This window comes from Carassius auratus, chromosome 15 (assembly GCF_003368295.1).
Source record: "Carassius auratus strain Wakin chromosome 15, ASM336829v1, whole genome shotgun sequence".
NCBI classification, from domain to species: Eukaryota; Metazoa; Chordata; class Actinopteri; order Cypriniformes; family Cyprinidae; genus Carassius; species Carassius auratus.
Window position 1 is genome coordinate 23,693,476 of NC_039257.1, and position 24,507 is coordinate 23,717,982.

Genomic DNA, 24,507 nt, shown 5'->3' on the forward strand with positions numbered 1-24,507 from the left:
TGTAGCCAATGAAGCGAGGGTTAGATGAATGCTTCTGTGTAACTGTAACTGTGTGAAGAGGACACTCGCTAGAAGCTTGCTACAGAGGACAAATCAGGAAAACGTTTTCATATACAGTAGGATTCAGGTTGTTGCAAGGTTTACGGTTTTAGTATCAATAAATTATAAAAAAAATCCCAGATCTGCTCTCATATGCAGGACACTGGAAGACGCTATTTCCTTTAATTAATATTCTGTAATATAATAGGTTTGCCTGCACTGATGTCACAAGACGAAAGCCAAGCTTGAGCTGATCTGATCTGAATAATAACACTCTGTAACGCCATTTATAATAAAGCTGAAGGTGAATGTGAATTCAGAATTAATTCATTTTGCAACACTGTCCTTTTCCTGGTTGTTTCTAGACGCCTGCTTTGAAATGATCTCTATTGTATAAAGCACTATAAGAAAGAATGACGATTAAAAGTGGTTCAAGTGTGTTCAGGTCTCCAAGTGTGCTTGTTAGTTTGTACAAGGATGTATGATAAATCCCAATCCCAAAGTCTACTTCAGTTTTGACAAAAAAGTACTGTAGACGCCATGTGAGAGTGTGTGTGAAAGTTTCAAATTCTGACTGATAAAAGTGTGTTTAAATGAGAGTTGCATGTCGTTGCATCAGCTGTGCAGTCACATCTCCAGGCACTGGACAGTTGAGTTCTCGCGCTGCGGGAGATTTCCCCGTGAGCGTGCCCCTGACGTAAGCCACGCTCGCTCTTCAACACGTCACTCAGCGTTGGAGGAAGAGCCGAGAGCAGCTGCTTCCCGTGGTGTGTCACAGTTTCATTTCAGCGGTGAAGAGGAGGCATTCTCAATGCAGGCCACGCATGACGTCTTTCCTTCTCCTGGAATTGTGCTAATATCAAAATTACTGCTCGATTGTATTCTATATATAAACTGAACAAAGCACGTCACCTATTGTGTGTCATGATAATATCCCATCTGTGTAAAGACACCACAGACTACACATTCAACCCTAAAAAATAAAGACATTTTATGGCTTTTGTATCTGAATTGTTCCTACATATACACACACACACAGGTGCATCTCAATAAATTAGAATGTCGTGGAAAAGTAGATTTATTTCAGTAATTCAACTCAAATTGTGAAACTTGTGTATTAAATTCAATGAACACAGACTGAAGTAGTTTCAGTCTTTGGTTCTTTTAATTTGTGATGATTTTGGCTCACATTTAACAAAAACCCACCAATTCACTATCTCAACAAATTCGAGTATGGTGACAGGCCAATCAGCTAATCAACTCAAAACACCTGGAAAAGTTTCCTGAACCTTCAGAATGGTCTCTCAGTTTGGTTCACTAGGCTACACAATCATGGGAAAGACTGCTGATCTGACAGTTGTCCAGAAGACAATCATTGAAACCCTTCACAAGGAGAGTAAGTCACAAACATTCATTGCCAAAGAAGCTGTCTGTTCACAGAGTGCTGTATCCAAGCATGTTAACAGAAAGTTGACTGGAAGGAAAAAGATGCACAACCAACCATAGAACCGCAGCCTTAAAAGTAATTAGCTGCTTTAGCAGGACTTCATTACATCTTTATATGTAATTTCATAATTACTTCTATTGCCTTTGAAAGTACTGCTAAATGTACTGACGAGCACTTTTGATAAACTAAAATATAATTTCTATTGAATCTTTGTACGTTACGAATTGCAAAGTATTGTTAATTTGTAATGATGAAGTTGCAATTTTAGTAAATTAGTACATGAATTTTAATTTATTTTTACTTTTGGACATGTTATTTAGTATTTCAAAATAACAAAATATTATTAGAATACAGCGATTTAAAATGTACTTTAAAGCAAAACCTTTCACTCGACATTATTACTAAGATCACTTTTTATTGCATTGAGCATTGAGAAACAGTCCTGGGAATGTTTCTCTTTAAGTCACTTAATGGTCTTTTATTTCATTCATATTATATTATCTGAAGTGACAGTTTTTAAGAACATATTTTAATATGTGAAGTACACTACAAGTGCATATTCAATACAGCTAAGTGCCATTGTTTTGTGTTTAATGATTAGCTCTAGTCAGGATGATAACTACAGAACCTGTGTCAGCTCATATTCATCACTACTGTTACTTTTTAAATAGGGTAACTTGTAATTTGTAACCTTTTTTTTTCACCTTTATTTAACCAGGAAAGTACTCGTTGAGATTAAAAATCTCTTTTTCAAGAGTGTCCTGGCCAAGATAGGCAGCAGTACAACCATACATACAACACAGAATACACAATAACATAAGACAACTAAAATAGCAGATACAACAACCACAAATCCTTAGCATATCATGCAGAACAACTACAGCCAGATGTGGCTGTTTCCAAGTCAGTTAATATCTTCTTAAAAGTAACCAATGAGACAAGCTTATTAAGTTTCAAATTTTTCTGTAACTTGTTCCATGCAAAAGGAGCAGCAAAGTTAAACGCCTTTTTCCCCAGCTCAGTTCTAACACTTGGTACAGACAAAAGAACAAGATCCTGGGACCGAAGATTGTAAGTCCCTATGTCTTTTACACTGATGTAGGTCAGAAGGTAGGATGGAAGAAGACCTAAAATAGCCTTATATATAAAAACATACCAGTGTTGAAGTCTCCGTGTTGACAGAGAAGACCATCCAACACGTTCATACAGTTCACAGTGGTGAGTGAGGACTTTAAGACCAGTGATGAACCTCAAAGCTCCATGGTATATAGTATCCAGTGCATGTAAACTTTGAGACGAAGCGTGCATATATAAAACATCACCATAGTCAATAATAGACATAAAAGTACCAGCAACTAACCTCTTTTTAGATTCGAATGAGAGACAGGATTTGATTCTGAAATAAAACCCTAGTTTAAGTTTTAATCTTTTTGCCAGCTGCTGAATATGAGAAGTAAAAGAAAGAGATTCATCTATTAAAATACCGAGATATCTGTATTTAGAAACACATTCAATCTTCTTACCCTGAGAAGTAATGATTGAAGGCAGATTTAATTTAGAATTGGAATTTGAAAAAAGCATTACTTTTGTTTTTTCAGCATTTAAAACAAGTTTCTATTGTAACCTATTATATTTCCAAAGTAAGCAAAGTAACCCAACACTGCCTTACTGACAGAAGATTTTCTGTATTCAGTGACTGTGGTTCAGAGTAAAGCACACGTACCAGATCCACCACAGGAGACTTCTTGCGGTTCTGCTTCTCCACCTCCACCTGCATCTTGGCCATGGGTTTGGCCATCGCGAGAGCCAGCTTGGCCTCTGCCTGCAGCTTCTTCTGTCGGCTCAGGAAGTCCATGTCCTCCAGAGACTCTGAGTCATCCTCCGTGGTGTCTCTGTCCGAGTAAGACGAGCTCTGTTTGCTCTGAAGACAGGTGGACAGAGAGAACAGAAGACAAATGTGACCCTGGAGCACTAAAGCAGTCATAAGTAGTACTTATACATTGTATGGGTCAAATTATACATTTTTCTTTTGTGCCAAAAATCATTAGGATATTAAAAAAAGATCATGTTCATGTTCATAAATCATCTTCCATGAAGATATTTAGTAAATTCCCTACCACAAATATATAAAACTTAATTTCTGATTGGCAATATGCATTGCTAAGACTTCATTTGGACAACTTTAAAGGTGATTTTCTAAATATTTAGATTTTTTCCCCCAGATTTTCAAATAGATTGTCAGCTAAATATTGTCAGATTCTAACAAACTATACATCAATGGAAATATTATTTATTCCACTTTAAGGTGATGTATAAATCTCAATTTCAAGAAATTGACCCTTATGATTTAGTTTTGTGGTCTATAGACACAAATATTCATATCACAGTTCTCCATCTGGAGCCAGTGAAACAGTGGAAATGATTTGATTGTGTATTAAACTAGATATACACAGCAAAAAAATCCAGAGTGAAATTAACGCTGCTGGGAGTACATGTGAGACCACACTCAAGAGTGTGAAAGTGTTAAAATAGGAGTGTTAAATTAACACTGAAGCAGAGTTAAAGTTAATGAGATAATTAAGTGATTAATTGAGTGATGATTGACCATTATTGACGAGACCTGGTTAACATGCAGAATCAACAAAGATGAAAATCACTATTTTAATGGTGTCACCATTATAGTGATCAGTGTTTGCTTTAGTTGGGCTCTTGACCCCTAAAATGTTAAAGTCAGATTTTAATTGTCAGGTATCGTCAATAATGGTCAATCATCACTCAATTAATCACTTAATTATCTCATTAACTTTAACTCAGCTTCAGTGTTAATTTAACACTCCTATTTTAACACTTTCACTCTTGAGTGTGGTCTCACATGTACTCCCAGCAGAGTTAATTTCACTCTGGATTTTTTGCTGTGTACAACATCTGCCTAAAAAAACTCAGACCCTGATGATGCTTTTGCAAAACAAAACACACAGTTGTTTATATAACACACACACACAAAAATCTAACAGGAATTAATATTATGCCAAGGTGTTTGAAAATGTTTGCTTTTGAGATGAGTTTGTGATATTTTGAATTCAGTGCTTCATTTTGCAAGAGATGTGAGGCATTTTGCATTTTGTGTGTGCGATTCTTGGACTTAGTTTTTTAAAATTAGAAGAAGTTTTAAGCAAATGTGTGTTAGCAGTTGAAAAAACAAATACAAAAGAAATGTAAAATCCTAAAACTTTTTTATCATTTCTGTGTCCCAGAGTTTTCCACTGTAACTCAGATTTTGACAAATAATGAAGCCAGAGATTTGGAAAGCAATGAAGGTGAATGCACTTCTCCATTCTCTGGAGGAGGGCCGGGTGGAGAATCTGGATTCCAAGAATCTCAATGAGAGAGCAATTTTCTCTGTCTCTGGGTACCAAGAAGGCATGGAGAGTCACAGACGGATCACGCTCATCCTCCTCTCTCGCCAGTAGGCTGCAGCTGCCATCTAGGGACTGGGTCCCTGTGTTCCACCTCGCTGCCCCATCATGGGTATGTTGGTGGTCCCGCTGGTCCAGCTTGTATGGTGTCTAGGTGCTTGGCTACCCAGATCATCTCGCTGGCCCCTGTGGACCATTAGACTCGACTATGTAATTCAGTTAACCCAGCGTCCACACAAGTTTAGTGGTATCTGCTTCACATCAGTGAAGGTGGCTGATGCTCCTGTCTTGTGTGCGGAGATCACAGTCCTACTGTGATCCCCCCTCCCTCCAGCCAATATGACGAGAGGGTTTTACAGCCCGTACTTCATGCGGTGGGTTATGACTGATTTTGGACCTGTGTGTCTTTAACCAAGCCCTTCACTGGTCACCGTTTAAGATGTTGATGCAAAAAGCATCCATACCCAAGATTGGTTTGCAGTGATCGACCTGAAGGACGCATACTTCCATGTGTCGATCCTTCCACACAACAGATCATCACTGCGGATCCTGTTCGAAACACCAGGTTATCAGTACAAGGTCTTTCCCTCCGGGCTGTCCCTGTGACCCAGTGTCTTTATGAAAGTTGTGCAGGCAGACCTGGTTCCCTTGAGAGAGCAGGGCTGGCTCATACTAAGTCTCAGGATAGTTGTGCGAACACATGAGCTTGGTGTTCTTGCACCTCAGCCAGTTGGACCTTCAGGTCAGCTAGGAAAAGAGCAAACTCTCCTAAACACAGAGGACCCCTTTTCTCAGTTTAGACAATTTTTGTTTTCTTCGTGTACAAAGTGTATTCTCTTCACTTCAAAATGTTACGGTTGAACCACTGATGGCAGATGAACTATTCTAATGTAATTTTTCATACTTTTCTGGACTTTGACAGTGAAACATTCTTGCCAGTCTATGCGACAATCACAAGCCTCCCGGTATTCATCCAAAATATCTTAAATTGTGTTCTGAAGTTGAACAAAGTTTTAGGGTATTGGAACGACATGGGGGTAAGCGGTTAATGACAATTTTTTAATCTTGGGATGGAGTATCCCTTTAAAGTCTATAGGGCTGTGTTTGCTGCCAGTGATGACCCCATGCAAGGGAAGTCGGTGGGGAAGCATGACCTGATCATCAGGTTCCTTAGGGGGACGAGAAGGCCAAATCTAGGTCACCAACCATGATCAATTTGAAGTTGTATACTTGCCCCCTTACTCAACATTTCTTATCCCTATCGAATATTTTTTTCCACTAGAAGGAATCTAGATATGACCGCCAACCACATTGCCCCTTCTACAGGCAATGGAAGAGGCATGTAGAGACATTGAGGTAACGTCAATCCGTGGATGGATTCGGCACACAAGGAGTAATTTTCCCATTACTTAGCGGTAGAAAATATGGCTTGTGACATTGATGAGATCCTGTGGCCAGACCCAAACAGGCGGCAGGATCTGTAATCCCAACACGAACAATTGGTCTGTTTTTCTGTATTTACGGTAGTGTATTGTGTTTTATTTTTGCGTTACTGCATTTACTGTACTGTACTGTTAAGTATATCAGTGTGATTTGCAGTATTGAGTTGATGTCATTTGTAACCTTTCAGTACTTTATTTTTTGGTTGTTGTGAAAACCTTTGTTGGGAAAAAAAAAACAGAACAAAAACTGTAAGTGTTGCATTGAGTTTCACAAAATGCTAAAGGATGAAATGAATAAAAACAGTGAAAATTAAAGACTGCAGTGTTTTATATTAAGTACACTAGTGTGTTGCTGCTAATCTGAAAGGGTATTCATATGATGCAAGTGTGTATCATTTTGTCCTCAGAGTGACATTTTGACTTAGGATTGTTAGGTTTTGATAGCAGTTTCAATTCGTCATCGATGTGAATGGTTTATTTCCCAGTGTTGCGTCTTGTGTGCTTGTATGTAAAGTTTTGAGACAGTGGGCCGAAGTTTTGCAAAAAGTGTTCCTGCAATAGGCAAAAACTGTAATAAACGATCAGTTTGTTATATTGGCCATTTTCCTTATATAGCTGATATGTCAACGGTTGTTATATATCGACCCAAATTATAAGCAAACCTCGAGGAACATGTGACTGTTTTTTTTTTCAACTGCTTTCACACATTTTCAAAACCTTCCAAAAATCACATAAACATTTGCAAACACCTTATTATTTTGTGTGTTCCATAGAGAACTGCGTGTTGTGTTTTATGAAACTGAAAACTGAGTCAGAGTCTGATAATTAGTGCATGGTTTTGTAGAGTTGATGTGTGCTTCTGCTGTTTGAGTGTCAGCTTTCACAAATTGTGTGACAAGGAAAGATTTTGTGTGTAAGCAGTTAAAAAAAAACAATAAGATAAAAAAAAAATTCCATGTCATGACACCTTTAAAAACCGATAATCTGTGCTTGCAGATAATTGTCAGATGTTGCTTTTGTAGTTTTCTCACTGTACCCGTTTACCTGAGTTCCCTAACTAGTTTCCATGGTTTTGATGATTTAGTTCCCAGACCTGTTCCGTTTCTCCCTGATTACCACATATTAGGGGTGTAACGGTACGCAAAAATCATGGTTCGGTATGTAAATGCAAACATTAAACTGCAGCTTGTTTATTACTATAAAGTTTTTTTAACAATGTGTTTACACTTTTTTTTTAAATACTTTTTAATAAAATATATATATATAAAAAAAAAAAAAACTATAAGAAATAAAATACTTCTGCAAAGTTCTCCACTAAATAAAATATAATAAAATAAATAAATAACTATGATTACAGTGCAGCATTACCAATCCCAGCTTCTGCTCATATTTAAAATATATATATAACTTTTCCAAAGTGTAAAGTGCAGCATGAACAGTTTCAGTTTTGAGAACTGCTCAGATTTCGTTATTGTGTTGGACCGATCAGAATTAAGAGCAAAGGTCTGTTTAAATGCCGACGGGAGCTGCGTTTGAATTACAATCGTTTTTGTCCTAATTGTAGTGATGTTCACACTCGCGTGATGCCTTCTGAAAACCTCAGGCCGGTGACACACTGGCATATTGCACCTGTCAAACATAGTCTATTTTGCCGTCAATACTGTTGACGGTGTCCTTTATCAGTAGGCTTTATATTTATGCTCAACATGAAGTATAGATACTGTTGTGGTGAAGACAAGATCCTGGTCTGTCGGCGCCTCGGTGGCCTCCCTCTATGTCACCTACAGTAGCAGCAGCACGCCAGCGCCACGTCAGGCACGATTCTGGTGTAAAGACACAGAAAACGTCAGGCAGCTGCCATCCTACTGACACGCAGCAGAAACGCCACGCTCACGCCACGCAGCCAGTGTGTCACCGGCCTTCAGCTGCAGGTCGGGATTTACGCTGAACGCGGAGACTTCGGCCACTTACTGTGTTCACAAAATATTGCATTAGGTCATTCGGTACACATGTGCACCGTACCGAAAGCCCTGTACCGAAACGGTCCGGTACGAGTACACGTACCTGTGGCGAGTGGGGCGGAGCCGAGAGGCGTGGGAACGAGGAGTGAGGCCAGGTGTAGTGATTGGAGATGAGCTGCACCTGCGCCCCACCGCCGGTATCGAGTCCCACGTAGGAGATGGAAGGATATAAAACTGGAGCGACTATAGTGAAGGACGAAGGAGGATTTTATGTTTTGGCTTTTATTTGCGCTTTGTGTTTATTTTTGAATTATTAAAATGTTTTGATTGTCCGCCGGTTCCCGCTTCCTTCTTCCTGATGATTAGGAAGGTTTTATTATTACTACAGTACCGTTACACCCCTACCACATAATATTAATATATGCTTGAGTGTGTGTGTGTGTGTGTGTGTGAGTGAGTGAGTGAGTGTGTGTGTGTGTGTGTGTGAGTCTGTGTGTGTGAGTCTGTGTGTGTGTGTCTGATGTGGTGTGTGTCCAGGGGGAATCTACACACCCCAGTGTGTTGTGATGATTGGGCTGTTGAATGGTGATTGCACAGGGTCAGTGTAGGTGGGGTCATTTCTGTGACCCTCTCTGACTCAGCCTCTGTCTGCTGGGAAGCCAAGGCTTGGAAACAACATCCCCAATTCAGGGGCATTCTTGATGGGGCTGTCTCAAAACATCAGTGTGTGTGTGTGTGTGTGTACCATGGGAGACAGCGGTGTGTCCAGGCTGGTCTCAGTCCTGCTGTCGTCTGCGTCGCTGTCTTTGTCGCTGCCGCTGTCGTTAACGAAGCAGATCTGCAGGTTCATTCCGCTCTGGAGCCTGTGAGGAGATGCAGTGCTGTTAAACACTTCAGTCAGTTCAGTCATCACTAATGCAGAATGATTATATGCATGCATTTTTAATCGCTCTGGGATTGTCTGCTTTATGTGTATGCTCTTGTGTACAGTACTTTGGTTGATTTTTATGGTTTTGGAGGTGCTGTATAAATAAAACAGCGTTGATTTGAGAAAAGCACACAGTGAGAGCACTGGAATACCCGTGGTGACATCAGCAGCCCGAGAGTCACACAGAGCAGTGAAACGCACAGGAACAGGAACTGCTGAAGCATCAGAAAACTGGACTCCAACGTTACCAGAGCGCTTCACTTTACAGCTCTGTGTGGTTTGCAGTTTAAACGACATTTAGAATTGGATTTTTGTTATTGTGTTTTGGCAATTAAATGGCACGATGAACAACATAACAATATTATGAATTAAAAATGTCTGATTGCAGATTTAGTTGAAATTAAAAATTTATTTTTTCTACAAAGAATTGAATACAATTCCAGCTGAAATCAGAATATTCCCTGAAGTTAGATTCTAGTGCATCTGTCATATGAAAATCACTCTCTCCTTAAAGCAGATGAACATTTGAACTGATAGATACACATTAAACTAACGAACTAACAGATATCAGCATAATTCCCCGGTTTATTCATCACAGTTAACAGTGTTCGGATGACAGGTGTTCAGAAGAGTTGTTTTCATATCCAGAACAGATGAAGCCAGGTCAAACGTGATTTGATTCTGCTGACATGTTAACGGTTTTTAGGGGGATTCTGCATTTCTCTTTTTATCACTCCATAAATCACAAACAGGCAGAACAACAACAACAAAATATTGAGTGTAAATCTGTGTGAATGATATACGAACAAACTCTTCAGAATATAGATAGAAACAAAACTATAACATTTGCTGAATGTCAGTGCTGCTGGAGCGGAGAAAAAGTTTTTTTTTTTTTTTTTTTTTTTACAATAATTGACCTCCAGAGATAAAGTGCAATAGTAAAATCAGCTAAATGGTATATCAACAACCTCCACTGGGAAAGCCTTTAAAGAAAATAACTAGGAATAATGTGAGTTCTGCTGAAGTGAAGAAACAAACTCCCTTTGCAGATATGATTTATGATTCAAGTCAGGTGCAGACAGAGCAATATGGATGCAGAAGATGTTAAGAGAAGACAAGTTACTGAAGCAGAACAGCCCAAAATCTCAAAAGTGACCAGTGCATGAAAAAACAACTGAGCCTGTAGTGTCCCGTCTTCAAGATGATGGGATTTCCAGGTGGCTCCAGCAGAAGTACGGTGGATCTGGAGCAGAATGATGTGGGTCAGAGCTCATGTTTTACTGTAATGACGGCAGAGAAGTGCTCGTCCCGGTCATGTGAAACAGAAAGTGAGCCGCAGGGATTCAGGTTACAGTTGTGTGTGTGTGAGAGAAGGAGCTTCTTCCCTTTTGGGAAGCGTGTGTGTGTGTGTGTGTGGTGCGGAGCTGGAGGGGGAAGCCCTTGATGTTCATAGAGAGAGTGTCTGAAAGCTGTGCTCAACCACACAAACACAGGAACGTGACGCTGTTTCACTCTCTGAGCCGCAGCTCCGCTCTCAGGCTGTGGTCATGGAAAGTTGAAGAAAAGGCCCGTGTCCCTGTGATCCGTCCGTCTGTCTGTGTGTGTGTGTGTGTGTGTGTACTAGACATACAGTCACAACAACATGTGTTCACACACCTTCAGCATTTCTCTCATTAGATCACTGTTTATTCACTATATTTAGAAAATGGTTATCAAATATGACAAGAACTAACTGATTCATCTTGATAATGTCAGATAACGCTGATGAATTACAGTCAACCAAAAATAATCCGGCTGTTACTGTAAAGTACACAATTAGATAACACCAATTAAGCTCAACCTGTTACCAAGCAAGGCTTTATTTCGCTCGGTCTGTGGTGGAAATAGGTCACATTGGCAAAGAAAAAAAAAAAATTTGGAAAACCCCTTCAGCAAAACATGCACAGGTCAAATAATGAATAATTTTTGTTCCTAAAATTTTTTTAAAATACATTTTACTGGTAGTTCACTGTATGAAGAAGTTTTGGGTAAAATATGCCATTTGTGTGTGTGTGTGTGTGTGTGCATGCTTGGTTTTACTATTGCACTTTATATTTTTGTGTCTGTAGATTTCAAATACAGTATATATTTTGAAAATGTTATGTCTCTCTGACATGCGCCAATCTTTACAGTATTCCCCGTCCCCTGACAGTATTTTCTGAGTTTTGAGGTGATAAAAACAGAAATCCAAAGTTCCCTCGGAAAAACCTTTATCTCCAACATGTCACCAAAATCACAGAAGAATCTGTAATCCTGGTTTTATCCGTTCAGCATATTTAAACACTTCACAACACTTGTCATTCAAACTATTCTTTTAATCATTTGTGATCACAATAATAAACTGGGGAAGTACGGTGATATCTATTAGCTCAAATGTTTACCATATTATATATATGCATAAATTAATATCTAATAATAATAGTTTTATTCAACAAGGATGCATTAAACTGAATGTTTTCTTTCTTTCTTCTTTCAGAAGATGTGTGTGGTGTGTGAGGGCTGGTACTGACCGGGAGGACAGGCTGGGTTTGCCGCTCTTGCTGCAGCTGCTGTAGACTCCCGGCCCATCGTCAAAGAAACTGCCCAGAGCCAGCTTCTGCCGGATGGACTCGCGCTCGTTCTTCTGAGCCTGGGACAGAAACACAGACAGAGGACGAGGTGAAGACCAGCACAGAGGGCAGCAGAGGGCAGCAGCGAGACACAGAGAGCCCAGAGACACACACACACAGAGCAGCAGAGGGCAGCACACACACACACACACACACACACAGACACACAGACACACACACACACACACACACAGAGCAGCAGAGGGCAGCACACACACACACACAGAGCAGCAGAGGGCAGCACACACACACACACACACACACACACAGAGCAGCAGAGGGCAGCACACACACACACACACACACACACACAGAGCAGCAGAGGGCAGCACACACACACACACACACAGAGCAGCAGAGGGCAGCACACACACACACACACACACACACACACACAGAGCAGCAGAGGGCAGCACACACACACACACACACACACACAGAGAGCAGCAGAGGGCAGCACACACACACACACACACAAAGCAGCAGAGGGCAGCACACACACACACACACACACACACACACACAGAGCAGCAGAGGGCAGCACACACACACACACACACACACACACACACAGAGAGCAGCAGAGGGCAGCACACACACACACACACACACACACAGAGAGCAGCAGAGGGCAGCACACACACACACACACACAGAGCAGCAGAGGGCAGCACACACACACACACACACACACACACACACACACAGAGCAGCAGAGGGCAGCACACACACACACACACACACACACACACACAGAGAGCAGCAGAGGGCAGCACACACACACACACACACAGAGCAGCAGAGGGCAGCACACACACACACACACACACACACACACACACACACACACACACAGATTAGCAGAGGGCAGCACACACACACACACACACAGAGCAGCAGAGGGCAGCACACACACACACACACACACACACACAAAGCAGCAGAGGGCAGCACACACACACACACACACACACAGAGCAGCAGAGGGCAGCACACACACACACACACACACACAGAGCAGCAGAGGGCAGCACACACACACACACACACACACACACACACACACACACACACACACACACACACACAGAGCAGCAGAGGGCAGCACACACACACACACACACACACACACACACACACACACAGAGCAGCAGAGGGCAGCACACACACACACAGGCAGAGCAGCAGAGGGCAGCAGCGAGACACACACACACACACACACACACACAGAGCAGCAGAGGGCAGTAGAGAGACACAAAGAGCACGAACACACACACACACACACACACACACACACAGAGCAGCAGAGGGCAGCACACACACACACACACACACAGAGAGAGAGCAGCAGAGGGCAGCACACACACACACACACACACACACAGAGCAGCAGAGGGCAGCACACACACACACACACAGAGGGCAGCAGAGGGCAGCACACACACACACACACACACAGACTCATCATACAGTCTGACTTCATCCTCTGTGAGTCACAGCAGCACAGAGAGGACCATATCTATCAAACATGCAGACACGAGCAGGTTCTGACATCATCAAACCCTGCAGCACACTGACACACCACTCAATTACTGATCGATTACACAGAAAGATGTTCTGGAAAGCTCTGCAGTTTCTTTATACAGTAAACTGTTGTGTAACATCAGCTGTTATTGTGAATGTGCAGACATAAGTCATGTGTATTATCATAACTGTTGTTTTTATGATGTGTGATGTGATGGTATTCAGTATGTCACTTGCTTTGCAAAAACAATCACAGGTCTTCATAGTCCAGCTATTACTTTACAGTTAGTAAAATGCAGCTAGAATGAGCGTTACAATTCAATACATGAGAACATAAATGACCTGAATGGGTTCATGACTTATATTTCTAAATTATATATATGCATATTCATTGTTTTAATAAATAAATTTAACATCAAATATTCAAAATTGTATTTTTAATACATTCATATCAGCGTTATTTATGCAAGTGTAATTGCAATTCATGGCATCTCTGAGCTGCATTAATCAGTCTGTGTTTACACATGTAAAAGCCAGTTTAGATGCAGCTTCTGTGTCTGCAGTGCAAAGATGCATGTGAATGGAATCTGATTTGGAAAGCCCAATAGTGTCTTATTATTCTAACTGATTAAATCTATTGGACATAAATGGTGCATACATTTAATTGGAATACTGCTCTTATAAAGGAAAAATATAAAACCACACACTTCTATGCAGTTTGCATCATCACAAAAATAATGAAACCAGTAAAGTGTTGCTGAATCAAGTGTAACAAATCATTCAAAGTGTGTTTTTATGAAGGTAAACTATCCACTGGAAATCAGTTCAAAGTGACAAATATCTTTGTTGCGGGGGGGGGGGGGGGGGCAGCGCAGTCAGGAGACGCGCGGTGAGTGAGTGGGTTAAGCGCAAATAACGAACACCTGTCTCTTGTTGCAGTAATTGGCGTGGAGAGAGTATAAAACACCAGAAGAAACAGGAACAGGAGAGAGAGAGAAGGACTGCTGGCTGCTACATGTGGACTGAATTTATGTTGATTGTTTTGTCTTTTGTTGGTGCATGTTTTGCCCACTTTTTGTTTGAGAATTTATAAAATAAACAGTCAGTAGTCACAGCCGACCCTGCCGTCTTCTTTCCTACATAACGAACATTGTTACACTGGTGCCAAAACCCGGGAAGGAAGATGAATGCCGCCGCCGTGCCTGTGCCCTCCGCTGCACCATTTGTGGAGCTGATTACATCCCTCGCGGTCATACAACATGATCAACACCAGGCCCTGCTGGAGTTACGTCACGATCATGGAGACGCCGTCCTCCAAACCCAGCAGGAAGACCGAGAGGTTCCAGAGCTGGATAGACCGGGAGGTTCGGCCAGAAGCCACGGTCCAACAAGCTGTGCCCGCCCACCTCCCTCTTCACAAAATGGGGCCTGAGGACGACCCGGAGACATTTCTGGACTTATTTGAGAAGTCAGCCGAGGTCCATGGCTGTCGCGGGACCAGAGATAATCGATCGTGTGGTGCTGGAGCAGTTTGTCACTCGGCTACCAAGAAGAACTGCCGAGTGGGTCCAGTGCCACCGCCCCACGTCGCTGGAGTCAGCTATTGATCTCGAGGAGGACCATATGGAGGCGTGCTCCAGGGTCGGCGAACCTATCCCATCAGTTTCTCTCTCTCCTTCTTTTTTTCTCCTTCTCTCTCTCTCTCGGCCTGTCCCTTTACCCAGGTCCTGTCCGCCCCGGCCCTCCTAGAATGGCCAAAACCACTATGTGGCTCCCAGAGTCCCCGAGTCACACTTAGACAAAAGAAGATACAACCCAGTTATTAGTTTCTAGGAGCCGCCGGGAAATGCTTTTTCAGGCAGCTCATTCTAATCCAATGGCTGGTCATTTAGGACAAGTAACGACACTAAATCGACTCATGACCCGTTTTTTTTTTTTTGGCCTCGCATTCACAAGAATGTGCGCAGGTGGTTCGCGGCTTGTCGTGAATGTCAGTTGGTAAACCCACCGGCCACCCCAAAAGTGCCTTTGCGCCCCCTCCCATTAATGCAGGTCCCCTTCGAGAGAATTGGCATGGACCTCATTGGGCCACTAAAGCAATTGCACGCTTAAGACAATGATTCGTAAATTCGTTCAAGAAGACGCCATAAATTGGGACAGATGGTTGGAACCCCTGTTGTTCGCTGAGCGAGAGGTCGCACAAGCCTCCACGGGGTTTTCCCCCTTCGAGTTGCTCTATGGTCGCCAGCCCAGGGGGGTGCTGGACATCATAAGAGAGACTTTGGAAGAACGAACCTACTCAATCAAAAAACGAAATTCAGTTTGTGATGGACCTGAGAACAAAACTCTGCACTTTGGGGCGGCTCTCTATGGATAATTTGTTATAGGCCCAGAACAAACAGAGCCGGCTGTATAACAGGGGAACCAATTTACGTAAATTTGCACCGGGAGATAAAGTGCTTGTATTACTCCCAACATCAAGTTCAAAATTACTTGCAAAGTGGCAAGGACTGTTTGAGGTTACACGGCAAGTTGGAGAGCTCGATTATGAGGTAATACGCTCAGATATGAGAGGAGCACGTCAAATTAATCACCTCAATCTCCAAAAAAAAAAATGGGATGAGGGAGAATCAGTGATGTTGGCGACGGTGATTAGCGGAGAGTATGATCTTGGACCAGAAGTGAATATAAAAAAACAATCTCTCGCTCTGGCCCCAGGGGGAGATCATCTCTCGCCCTCCCAGCTCATTGATTTGACTACATTACAGGCGGAGTTTGCTGACGCGTTTTCTCCCCTACCAGGCCGTACAAATCTCATTCAGCACCATATCGAGACAGAGCTGGGCGTGGTGGTTCGCAGCCGGCCATATCGCTTGCCTGAAAGCAAGAAAAAAGTAGTTCAGGAAGAACTAGGTGCGATGCTTGCAATGGGGGTAATAGAAGAATCCAATAGTAACTGGGCGAGCCCGATAGTTTTAGTTCTGTGTGGATTTTCGAAAGGTGAATGCTGTGTCGAAATTCAACGCATATCCAATGCCACTGGTTGACGAATTGCTTGACCGGCTCGGTACGGCTTGTTTTTTTCGACATTGGACTTAACAAAGGGTTATTGGCTGATCCCCTTGTCTCCATCATCCAGGGAAAAAACAGCTTTCACGACGCCGTTTGGATTACACCAATTTGTTACACTCCCTTTCAGGCTGTTCGGCGCGCCGGCTACGTTTCAGCGACTGATGGACAGGGTGTTGCGGCCCCATGCTGCATATGCTGCTGCTTATCTAGAAGATATCATTATATTTAGTAATGACTGGCAGCAGCATATGCAGCATGTGAGGGCGGTACTGAGTTCGCTGAGAGTGGCTGGGCTCACGGCCAACCCGAAAAAGTGTGCGATTGGGCACGTGGAGGTAAAGTATCTGGGTTTTCACTTGGGACATGGACAGGTGCGTCCCCAAATTGATAAGACTGCAGCGGTTGCGACCTGTCCGCGTCCCAAGACCAAAAAGTAGGCGAGACAGTTTTTGGGGCTGCCGGGATATTATAGAAGGTTTGTTCCTAATTATTCTGACCTCACCAGCCCCTTGACTGATCTCACTACAAAGGAAGCACCAGATATGGTTCAGTGAACAGAGCCGTGCCAGCAGGCATTTACCCAGGTGAAGGCTGCTCTATGTGGCTCCACCGCATGAAGGATACCAACGCGCGGATCACTCGTTGGTATCTAGCTTTACAGCCTTTTAAGTTCAAGGTGGTCCACAGGCCGGGTGTTCAGATGGCTGTGGCCGATTCCCTCTCCCAGAATGGGGGGGCTGCAGGCCGGATGTCTTGCACATCAGTCCTGGTTAAACTATCACTGCCAGCTCTACAGATGTATCACTCACCGTTATTTCAAGCCCATGACATTTCTGTTTTAAAACTCTCAACAACCTGTCCACCATGTTATAGTAAAATCATTTTGGGGCTAAATGTTACAGGGTTGAAGAATATAGTTTACATTCAGTAGACTAGCGTTTGATATGTGTTTTTAATAAAGTTTATTTGATCAAAAATACAGTAAAAACTGTTAAATATTATAATAATGTAAAACATCTGTTTTCTGTGTGAATCTGTGTTAAAGTGTAATGTATTTCTGTGATGCTCAGCATCATTCCTCCAGTCTTCAGTGTCACATGATCTTCAGAAATCAGAATAATATGATGATTTACTGCTCAACAAACATTTCTGATTATTATCAATGTTGAAAACAGTCGTTCTGCTCAATATTTTTGTGGAAACTGTGATGCATTTAGTTTTTTTTTCAGGATTCACAGATGAACAGAAAGTTCAGAAGAACAGCATTTACTTGAAAAATAAATAATACTCTCACTTTTGATCAACTGAATGCATTCTTGATGAATAAAACATTAATTTCAATAATACATTAAGTAATTAAAGCATTGATTTAAGCATTCTCTCACTCTTTTATCTTCTCTTTTAGATCTCTTGCTCTCTCTCAAACTCACCCTGACGTCCGTCCTAAAACAAATGTCTATAAACTCTTTCCTCTGGGGTCATGTGGGACGTCGGCCATCCTCTCACACATATCTCTCTCTCTCTCTACCTCCAGATTAAAAAAATCCAAGCGTTCACTTGGTTTAAACACAGACCAAGAAAAACACTTCCCAAAGCACACATGATATTGTACATTATCCATCCTCCAGTATAAGCAGTAAGAACCATCTTCTAATGTGACACAGATTTTAAAAAGACACAAGCCGGAGAGTTACAGATGCCAACAGAATAAAAGTGTAATCAGAGGAACAGACAGTGACACAGCTCTGATTAAACATTAATAGACCCGCTCTGGCACAGAGTCCTTAAAATCTCATCCATCCCAGAATGCAGTGAACACCTCTTACGACCTGTGACTATATCCACAATATAACCTGAGCTCAGGCGGCTTTAATGACTTTATTTGTAATGGCTTTAATGACTCATGCAAGTGATTAACTGAAGACAATGATGGGTGTGTGTGTGTGTGTGTGTTTGATGTGTTATTGAATAAAATGGGGCGCTTCTCTTGAGGTTATGAGACGTAACATGCACACACACACACACACACACACACACTCAGTCACCTGAACATCTTCATACGTCCTCATGATAAAACACTGACACTGACTCATGATGTGTAAAACCAGCACATCTCAAAATCATGCCATGATTTCATCTAGGAAGACGAGATGTCTGTGGCCTTTTCTCCAGAGAAACATCTAAGCAAGAGCCTTCAATAAAGATCAGATTCTAGAGAAAGAATGTGATGGCCCCTGTGATGGTCTTCCTCATCTGATCCTACCTGATAGGAGCAGCTGTCCTGGTGCACCATCTCTCACTGCATCCTCTAGATCCCCAGGAGAAACACAAGAGAGTCCCACCCGAAACACGTCTGTCTCCACAGCCTCTGCACACGGAGATGGAGCGATACGAGGGAACCGAGGGTGGGGCTCCGGGAGCCGGCCAATCAGAACACAGCACACGAGGACTGGGGCGGGGCCAGAGAGCAGAGAAGGGGAGGAGTGACTTTTCAGAGTGGAGCGGGGGAGGAGATGTCCCACGGATCAAGAGAGGGAGGAGGGATGAAAAGAAAGAGTGGAGAAAAGCAGTGGGAGGAGGAGCGCTGCAAAGAAAAGAGTCTTTCTGTGGCACATTCCTGCAGCTAAAGCATTCCTGAGACAGGGCACTGCTATTCACACGCTGCTCTGTCAACTCTTCACACATTCCTCACTGCACAGACAAACAAGTGGACACACACACACTCACACACTCACACACACACACACACACACACACACACACACGCACGCACGCACGCACGCACGCACGCACGCACGCACGCACACACGCACGCACGCACGCACGCACGCACGCACGCACGCACGCACGCACGCACGCACGCACGCACACACACACACACACACACACACACACACACGCACACACACACACACACACACACACACACACACACACAAAGATGTGTATAAGCAAATGTTTTACTTGATTCTGCAAAACAGGTGTCATTTGGGTCCTTTATTTGCATATGTGTAAAACAATAACTTTAACAGTGAGCAGCTGATGGCAACTGTTACTTCTCACACACTTCTCTAAACACAATCCACCCACTTCAGTTTGTTTGTAGATGAACTGTCTGTCTGCATGAGGATGCTGTTTTTGCTCTGTGGCCTGCTTGATTATGCAAACACAAAACATGAAAAGAAAACCTATTCTTTTTTTTTAGATAATAGATTTGTTTTGCCCTAAATGTATACTTTTGCACAGTTTTAAGAGTTGCTGAAATTATACACTCTAAAATATATACTTATATGTGAACTGAATTTAATGTTTTCAGACTTGATTGCTTGTTAACTGCAATCAAACAAACGTATAATAGTTTAGATTTATATTAAATGCAATTATTTGATTATTTGCAATTATTTATTCTAAATTACAAAGTTTTTGAAATTATGGCTCCATTTCTTAAAATTCTACACAAAAAACTACAAAACATGCAACATACAAAACGTCAAACACATCTTTGAAAAACTATTTTAACTCTTCTAATAATTTTATTTTTGCATACTAACTCTATCCCATCCAAAGTGCCACACACACTGTGAACACACACCCAGAGCAGTGGGCAGCCTTTTTTTTTTTTTTTTTTTGCTGTGTCCTTAACATTAAATGCTCCATACTCCATCCTACTGAAATCATGTATATTGCATATATTTCTATCCTGTAGTGTCTAGATGAGTTCATGAATCAGGACAGGATGCGTCACAGTATCTGATGCCAGTCTTTCTCTTGGAGAGGCGCAGGATAACAGGAGGGAGTTTAATCTGTCGGTGCCATCTGTCCCTCAGTTCACATAAACCAGATTAACTCTCTCCTTCATATCAGACACACCCTCAATCTCACAATAATACTCCATCACTATATCTAATCTATGGGTTTAGTACTGATACTTCTGTCAATCGACAGCTGAAGCAATGACAACCAGTACGGAGAACGTAATCTCAGAATTTATAAATGGTGTGACATCTCTAATCTCAAGATATTTACAGAAACATTGAGCTTGTGAAACTCTGCATAAGAAAACCCCAGATTCCCAGAGACGATGAGGCACATGGGTCTGCGTGTCACCTGCAGTGTTTCAGAGGGAAACTGGCCAGGAAGGTGGAGCAGCGATGACATCATATCCTGTTTCCTGTCTGAACAGTGCATTAGCGCCCAGCTCAGCTGACCGTTCTCTGGCTATTAGATGATTGTCAAATCCCTTTCATGAGACATAAAGGACAGAGGATAATCAGCTCCCCTCTCTCTAGATTATGTGCTGCTGGGTGTGTGATCGGGATTCAGGCAGGAAGCAGCACAGTGTGTGTGTGTGTGTATCCTGTGATTCAGTGCAGGATCTGGAAGAACTCCAGACTGTGTGTGTGTGTGAGTGTGCATTATATAAAGGCACCATAATGGCACAGTCTTGAGCTGTGAACAGTTACAGTCTAAATATAGATCTAAGCAGCAAATGTGATTTAAAGGAAAAGTTCACCTGCGTGTTTTTGAGAAACAAATCCAGCATTAAGATGTTTTAAACTAAAATACGATTCCATTATCCATAATAACACTTCCTCCAGTGAAGACGTGCATCTGCTGTTGTCTCTCACAGATTAGTTTAGATCTGTTTAAACGCTGCTTGATCTGTGCAGATTTCTCTCCTGATTCAGACCAGAATACTTTTTCACTGGAGGAAGTCTTATTATGGATTATTTGAGTTAAAATCATCTTAATGCTGGATGTGTTTCAGGTTTTGTCTTCTCCAGATGTTCACTGATGGACTGGAGTGCTGTGGATTATTGTGATGTTTTTATCAGACTCTCATTCTGACGGCACCCATTCACTGCAGAGCATCCATTGATGAGACACTGATGCAGAGCTACATTTCTACAAACCTGATGAAGACACACACTCATCCACATCAGCGAGTTTTAATTTGAGATGAACTCTTCCTTTAACTGATCAAAACATCACATTTAACACTGATGTCAGTATGAAAGAGTAGATCTGAACATCTGAAGTAAACGTGAGTGTGTGTGTGTGTGTGTGTGCAGCAGAATCACCGTCAGCTTATTTCACATAATGAGTGATTTCAGAACAGGCTAATGATGTATATCTAGATTATGTTGGAAATATATAAATATATATAAAAAAGGGTTACACTTTACTAAAATGCACTAATTATGCACATTATAATGCATTGCACAATCTCATGATTAATTGTAACCTCAGTTAATACTTACTACTGTAATTCCTTGTTACACTATGTATTTTTAATTCTATTATAATTATTTATAATTAGATAAAATTGATTAAAATGCACATTATGAATAATTATAAAGCATTCTACTCTTTAATAACACTTTATAATGCATTATACATAAAGGCTTTAATTAAAGTGTTACCAAAACATGTTTCTACACTAGATTTATTTGTGAATGAAAGTGAATTTGTGCGGGATGCATCCAGGACAGGAGTGTTTCTGAGCATCTCTGTGTCTGGGTTCAGTGATCTGACTCTGTTATGAGCTCTAGTGCTATTGAAGACTCCTAACCTGATGGCCATGTTTTCTGCAGTGCTTCTCTCTCGGATGGGAATATGTAGTGTTTTCTCTCTGTGATCCGCAGGGAAGAGACGCTTTTAGATGTGTGACATTTCCACAGCGCTGTCATGAAAGTTTAACTACACTTACAGCAGCACGGCAGAAACAACAGAGCTGCAAATAATGAGGAAACTGTCAAAACCTCTTCAGCAGAGAGACACCTGGGTGTGTGTGTGTGTGTGTGTGTGTAGAGAATGACTGTCCTTCAGTCTGACGTCTGCATGCGGTGTCTGTACTGTAACACACACACACACACACACACTGAACCACGTGTGACACTCGTCTGCGGCACACTTCATCATCATCACCTCACCAACAAACTATTGTCACACACACAGACCTTAAAGATCTTCACGCCAAAATAAAAGTTTTAATTTGAACCTCTGTTTAGCACTTTTTTTTGTCAACACATACAAATAATTTTCATTTTTATTTGATTACATTTTAAAAGATGAAATAAACGTTAGAGGTTTTGTGCATTCATTTGATTACATATTTTTTATAATACATATTTCTTAAGCCATAAATCCCAGAATCGTCAAATATTAAAGTAGATAACACAGGATTTCTAAATAGATCAAAACTGTTCCAAGGCAATGTTGTTGTTAAACTGTTAGTACATGAATACACTGGTAAAATGAACTGTATTGACTGCACATGCTTTCTGATTATGTTTTGAATCAGTTTAAATATTTGCCTTTTTCATGATCATCATTTTGTGTTTTGTCATGTTTACAAGTTTTAGTTGTTCTAGTATTATAATTTTTTTATTATAATTTAATGTGAGTTTATAGTAAACGTCATCATCACTGCTGTCTTTCCAACTGTAGTGTGGACGTGGCCAGCTTGAGTTTATGCTGGAAAAACTTTATTTTTAGATACTGAACCAGGCCAGCACACACACAACACTTAAACGTGTGTGTTTCCTTTCTCCATAACACACCCTACATAATCACATAATTACATCATTCTGTGTGTGTGTCCTGTAATTCAGTCTGACTCAAACCTGCAATTCACAACTCCACCATCCAGTCCACACACACACACACACACACACACCCACACACACACACACACACACACACAGAGAGAGACATGAGGACGAGACGGATCCTGCACTGATCAGAGTGTGTTTGTGTAAGGACCTGACACACACACACACACACACACCCCCACTCGAGATCACACTGTTAGACACACAGAAGAAGAACGCTGGTAACCCAACAGCTTCCATTGTAGCAAACGGATAATACAGTGAAGTCAATAGAGACCAGCAACTGTTTAAATACACCAGCATTCTGCAGAATATCTTCTTTGATGTTTGACAGAAGACAGAAACTCAAACCGGTTCGGAACGATGAGAATATCTCTTTAATACGTAGTGTGCTGAAGGATTTGTTCTGAATGGTGATGCAAGTGATATAGAATCCTGTAAAGTTGCTGTATCTGATATGAGCATGTCTAGGATCGATCTCCTCGTGTCTTCTGTCTCTGATCGAGAGCTCAGAAGTGTTTTATCAGCCGAAGCTCTTTTACTGTAACTGTACAAGCGTCCAGCTTCAGCTCGACTCAGATCTCCTCTGATTGTGATCAAGTACAGGTCAGAATAAGGTCAGTAATATCTCCAGATGAACTCTTCCTGGACTGAAGCAGCTCAGCTTTACTTAATTCTCCATCAATCATGTTTTAGAGTCTCACATCTGATCCTCAGGATCTTCTGAGGAGCTTTACTTTCACTGTTCCTCAGCGGAGAAATGATCTTCACAAGCCTCCAGAACATCTCACATCTTCTGAGGAGCGTTTGTTTCCTCAGCTCTCAGTCACTGTGTTATATGTGCGGATCATCTCATCTCATCACTGGAAATACAGAGTGATATCTACATCAGTTTATCTCAGTGTCTGCTCTCCTGATAGATCTGTATGATCTGCTGTGTTCAGGAACAGGATCTGTCTGCAGATCAAAATCTCCCTCTGGGCAGCTCCAGAGATGTCATCAACCGGGAAAAAGAAAAAATCATGAATGACTAGTGGTCAACCATGAGACTGAGACTCACTGTAGGGTTTCTCCAAACATCCATAAACCCCAAAACATGATCTAGGGCCGTATGATTCACACCACAGAATCCAGACATTAACATGAGCTTATGAAGTCTGTGTGTTCTGTGTGAAGAATGGTGCAGTCCCATGTCACACACACACTCACGTAATCAGAACAGAATTATTATGATTTTTTATGTGATTTTTCCCATGTTTTAATATAAAAAGGAATTGGATTTTCCCTGGATTTCATGTTAAAAGTTTAATAGAACTGTAAGTTTCATGCCTTTATTTAATTAGTTAAAATTATTTAATTTAAAAAAATGAATCTGAATTAACTCTTAAATTCAGAAGAAAATACATCAACCAACAA

The 24,507-nt window shown here is 41.6% G+C and overlaps 2 protein-coding genes across 5 annotated transcripts in view; one reads left to right on the forward strand and one right to left on the reverse strand.

The window, feature by feature from the left end:
* The window catches only part of LOC113115415 (tyrosine-protein kinase receptor UFO-like), a 1,029,470-nt gene that overhangs the window by 79,673 nt on the left and 925,290 nt on the right, over positions 1-24,507 (forward strand). The window lies entirely within an intron of this gene.
* schip1 (schwannomin interacting protein 1) overlaps positions 1-24,507 on the reverse strand; it is a 216,892-nt gene that overhangs the window by 3,490 nt on the left and 188,895 nt on the right. For 2 of the 3 annotated variants that reach the window (XM_026282991.1, XM_026282993.1), the window contains 3 exons: positions 11,783-11,901; positions 9,051-9,168; positions 3,210-3,407 (listed from right to left, as the gene is read on the reverse strand). In XM_026282991.1, coding sequence (XP_026138776.1) covers positions 3,210-3,407; positions 9,051-9,168; positions 11,783-11,901 — 435 coding nt within the window. Of the gene's footprint in view, positions 1-3,209; positions 3,408-9,050; positions 9,169-11,782; positions 11,902-18,740; positions 18,892-24,507 lie in introns of those variants that run through there. The other variant, XM_026282994.1, reaches the window with a different exon arrangement.